At 52.8% G+C, this 4,418-nt stretch overlaps 1 protein-coding gene across 1 annotated transcript; it reads left to right on the top strand.

Moving 5' to 3' along the window:
* Nucleotides 1–300: 300 nt before the first annotated feature.
* On the top strand, nucleotides 301–3,745 carry FOS (Fos proto-oncogene, AP-1 transcription factor subunit). The gene is made up of 4 exons (XM_086319610.1): nucleotides 301–599; nucleotides 1,390–1,641; nucleotides 2,064–2,171; nucleotides 2,295–3,745. Exons 1-4 carry the CDS (start codon nucleotides 459–461, stop codon nucleotides 2,934–2,936), a joined length of 1,143 nt encoding a protein of 380 aa, XP_086175736.1. The 5' UTR covers nucleotides 301–458; the 3' UTR covers nucleotides 2,937–3,745.
* Nucleotides 3,746–4,418: the final 673 nt, after the last annotated feature.

Here is a 4,418-nt window from a genome sequence, read left to right as displayed (position 1 = left end):
TCAGCAGGTTTCCACGGCTGTCCGCTGCAGTCGTGGGGGGATCCATCCCCGCGGCCCTTCACCTCTGCGGCTCCACGCGACCCCAGGAACCAGGGGGAGACAGGCCGACAAGATCAAGAAACTTGACAGCGCGGGGAACTGGGGGCGCTGCGAGGGCGGCGGAGGCGGCAAATGGGGACCCTAGAAGTAGCCGGGCCCGTGCGCCACCCCTCGGGAGCCGCAATGGTTGCGCCCAGTGACGTATTGGGCTCATTCATAAAATGCTGTTATAAAAGCGGTGGCTGCGGCGCCTAGTACTCCAACCGCATCTGCAGCGAGCAAGCTTAAGGAGCTGACACAGAGCCGGCGGCGCAGCGAGCGAGCGAGCGAGCGACCGCGCACACCTACCCAGCTCTGCCCGGCAGCTCGCACCTGCCTCCGCCCCTGCGCCCCTCGCCCGGCTTTGACTGCTCGCGATCATGATGTTCTCTGGCTTCAACGCCGACTACGAGGCATCCTCCTCCCGCTGCAGCAGCGCCTCCCCGGCCGGGGACAGTCTCTCCTACTACCACTCACCGGCCGACTCCTTCTCCAGCATGGGTTCTCCCGTCAATGCGCAGGTGAGGCTGGCTCCGCGCCGCTGCGGGGCCCCGGGGTGGAGGGGTCACCGGAGAGGAATCACCGGGGAGAGATGCTCGGGAAGACGAGTCCGGGACTCCTTTCGCTGGGGGCAGGGAGGGAGCCTAGCCCCGGCCCGGAGCGGCCCTCACTCGGGAGCTTTTCCGAACTTTGTTCGGAGCGGCCCGCGAGCTTGTCATCAGAATTGCTTTTTATTTCCCGCGGCAGGCTCTTTCTGAGCTGTGCCCCCCGGCGCGCGCTCGCTGACTGATCTCTGACATTAGCTGGGGCCAAAGTGTCCCAAAGCAAAAGACTAGCGAAGTAGAGCCTGGCGCCTCCGGGGGGAGGCGGCCAAAAGCGGCCATTCCGAGCCCCCGCCACCCCTCCCCTAGCAGCCTGGAGCAGGAAAGGAGGGGTAGGGGAGGAGGGTGAAGCAGGCGGGTGTGTAAGGCAGTTTCATTGATAAAAAGCGAGTTCATTCAGGAGACTCCGGAGCGGCGCCTGCGTCAGCGCAGACGTCAGAGATATTTATAACAAACCCCCTTTCAAGAGAGTGATGCTGAAGGGATAACGGGAACGCAGCAGCAGGATGGAGGAGAAAGGCACTGCGCTGCGGAATTCTTGGGAATAAAGTGGGGAGACCTTTCATTTCCGATGGCGGGCGTGTATAAAGACGCGAGCTGTCCATTGCCGGAGGGCTTCTCCTGCCTCTTTCCTTGCTGCATGCGGCACTGGGAACTCTGCTCATTCCCACCTGCTCGCTCACGTCAGTTTCCTCCTCTTTCATTCTAGGACTACTGCACCGATCTGGCCGTCTCCAGTGCCAACTTCATCCCAACAGTGACTGCCATCTCGACCAGCCCGGACCTACAATGGCTAGTACAGCCCACCCTAGTCTCCTCCGTGGCCCCGTCCCAGACCAGAGCCCCCCACCCCTATGGAGTCCCTACTCCCTCAGCTGGGGCTTACTCCAGGGCTGGAGTCATGAAAACCATGACAGGAGGCAGAGCTCAGAGCATTGGCCGGAGGGGCAAGGTAGAACAGGTGAGAGTTCTTGGCACCTTCTGAGGGGGAGGCAGGGATCGACATTGTGGAGATGGGCAACATAGGGGTCAGAGTGAAGCCAGTGATGCATTGACTGGACACCCCAAATGGGAAACCCTGGCTCCAAGCCCTTTCCATCCTAGTCAGGCTCTGATAGTCTCACCCTAAGAAATGCCGTGATGTATAGTTTCTTCCCTAATAGGTTTCCATCTTGTGCTTTTAGTCTGGGCTCTTCTTTGGCTCTTGCTGAGATTCTTATTTTAAATGCAAGTCACACCCAGCTTCCAACTGCAGGTTAGAAATGGCTTCACAGAAGAGATGCCAGGAACTAGGAAGCTGCAGGAGCTGGTTTCCCAGGGGTGGGTGAATGAAGCTGATGGCAGACACTGTTACTGAATGCTGCTCTTTTTTTCCCTCCCCAGTTGTCCCCAGAAGAAGAAGAGAAAAGGCGAATCCGAAGGGAAAGGAATAAGATGGCTGCAGCCAAATGCCGGAACCGGAGGAGGGAGCTGACTGACACCCTCCAAGCGGTAGGTAGAACCCATGGGTCACTTCTTTTTAAAACTTAAGGGGAAACTTGGAGACCAGAAGTAAGAGATCTGTGTTCTTGAGTCAGACCGTCTCTTATGCTTTCCTTTGCTCTCTCCTTCCAGGAGACAGACCAACTAGAAGATGAGAAGTCGGCTTTGCAGACAGAGATTGCCAATCTGCTGAAGGAGAAGGAAAAACTCGAGTTCATCCTAGCGGCTCACCGACCTGCCTGCAAGATCCCCGATGACCTGGGCTTCCCAGAAGAGATGTCTGTGGCTTCTCTTGATCTGAGTGGGGGCCTGCCTGAGGCTGCCACCCCTGAATCTGAGGAGGCCTTCACCCTGCCACTCCTCAATGACCCTGAGCCCAAGCCCTCAGTGGAGCCCGTCAAGAGCGTCGGCAGCATGGAGCTGAAGGCTGAGCCCTTTGATGACTACATGTTCCCAGCATCATCCAGGCCCAGCGGCTCGGAGACCGCCCGCTCTGTGCCAGACATGGACCTGTCTGGTTCCTTCTATGCAGCAGACTGGGAGCCCCTGCATGGTGGCTCCCTGGGGATGGGGCCTATGGCCACGGAGCTGGAGCCCCTGTGCACCCCGGTGGTCACCTGTACTCCCAGCTGCACTACTTACACGTCTTCCTTCGTCTTCACCTACCCTGAGGCTGACTCCTTCCCCAGCTGTGCGGCTGCCCACCGCAAGGGCAGCAGCAGCAACGAGCCTTCCTCTGACTCGCTCAGCTCACCCACGCTGCTGGCCCTGTGAGTGGGCAGAGAGGGGAGGCAGTGGGCGTGCACGTGGCCACTGCCTGAGTTGGCGCATTACAGAGAGGAGAAACACGTCTTCCCTCGAGGGTTCCCATAGACCTAGGGAGGACCTTATCTGTGCGTGAAACACACCAGGCTGTGGGCCTCAAGGACTTGCAAGCGAGCATCCCCGTGTGGACTCAAGTCCTTACCTCTTCTGGAGATGTAGCAAAACGCATGGAGTGTGTATTGTTCCCAGTGACACATCTGAGAGCTGGTAGTTAGTAGCATGTGGAGCCAGGCCTGGGTCTGCGTCTCTTTTCTCTTTCTCTTTAGTCTTCTCATAGCATTAACTAATCTATTGGGTTCGTTATTGGAATTAACCTGGTGCTGGATATTTTCAAATTGTATCTAGTGCAGCTGATTTTAACAATAACTACTGTGTTCCTGGCAATAGTGTGTTCTGATTAGCAATGACCAATATTAAATTAAGAAAAAATATGACTTTATTTTCTAGTAGATAGAAATAAATAGCTATATCCATGTACTGTAGTTTTTTCTTCAACATCGATGTTCATTGTAACGTTACTGATCATGCATTGTTGAGGTGGTCTGAATGTTCTGACATTAACAGTTTTCCATGAAAACGTTTTATTGTGTTTTTAATTTATTTATTAAGATGGATTCTCAGATATTTATATTTTTATTTTATTTTTTTCTACCTTGAGGTCTTTTGACATGTGGAAAGTGAACTTGAATGAAAAATTTAAGCATTGTTTGCTTATTGTTCAAAGACATTGTCAATAAAAGCATTTAAGTTGAATGCGACCCACCTTGTGCTCTTTTCATTCTGGAAGTTTTCTAAGTTTCTGAAAGGTATTGTCAGAGACCAATTTGTCAAGAAGGGTAGCTCTTGGAGGGGACACACCCCTCTGTTTGATCCCTTATCAAATCAAGAGAAACTGTAGAGCCGACGTTGGAAAATTGTACAAACTCACGTCTTCACCTTGCAGAGCTGCTTCTCTCCCTGCAGGTTCTGGGAATGGGAAACTGCTTTGCAATAGCTTTTGTGGGAACACATCTTCCTGCTTCTTTTTCTGTTTTGAAAGTCAAAGGGAGGGATATTTAAATCTGACTGTGCTAATACTAAACTGAACCGTCTAGGTCTTCCAGGAATCCTTTTAGCAAACAATTAAGCTTTGCATGAACCACTTTAATTTTTTATTGCCACCAGATCATGCGAAGGTTCAGTTTAGTTCAGTCGCTCAGTCGTGTCCGACTCTTTGCGACCCCATGAATCGCAGCACGCCAGGCTCCCGCCTTAAAGGAGAACAAACTGAAGAATGGTTAGAATGATGTTTTCTCAATATTCCGTGGCTGGAATTAGAATCTTAGCTTCTCACTCATGACCCTATTCATCAGCCTGAACTGCCTCTTAACACTTGTTTTTCTTTTTTAAAAAAAGCTTTCAACTGGTTGGAAAGAAAACAAAACAAAAACC

Source organism: Bos grunniens, chromosome 10 (genome assembly GCF_055505025.1).
Source record: "Bos grunniens cultivar Pamir isolate PY7600 chromosome 10, Bosgru_T2T1.0, whole genome shotgun sequence".
In the NCBI taxonomy this organism is placed as follows: domain Eukaryota; kingdom Metazoa; phylum Chordata; class Mammalia; order Artiodactyla; family Bovidae; genus Bos; species Bos grunniens.
This window is presented reverse-complemented; position numbering and strand designations above follow the sequence as displayed.

What these genes read in the sequence shown, in the direction of transcription:
- FOS (XM_086319610.1), top strand. Translation starts at nt 459, where the DNA reads ATGATGTTCTCTGGCTTCAACGCCGACTACGAGGCATCCTCCTCCCGC. An exon ending in GTTCTCCCGTCAATGCGCAG is followed by an intron (nt 600 to 1,389) that starts GTGAGGCTGGCT and finishes CTTTCATTCTAG; the next exon opens with GACTACTGCACCGATCTGGC. An exon ending in TGACTGACACCCTCCAAGCG is followed by an intron (nt 2,172 to 2,294) that starts GTAGGTAGAACC and finishes CTCTCCTTCCAG; the next exon opens with GAGACAGACCAACTAGAAGA.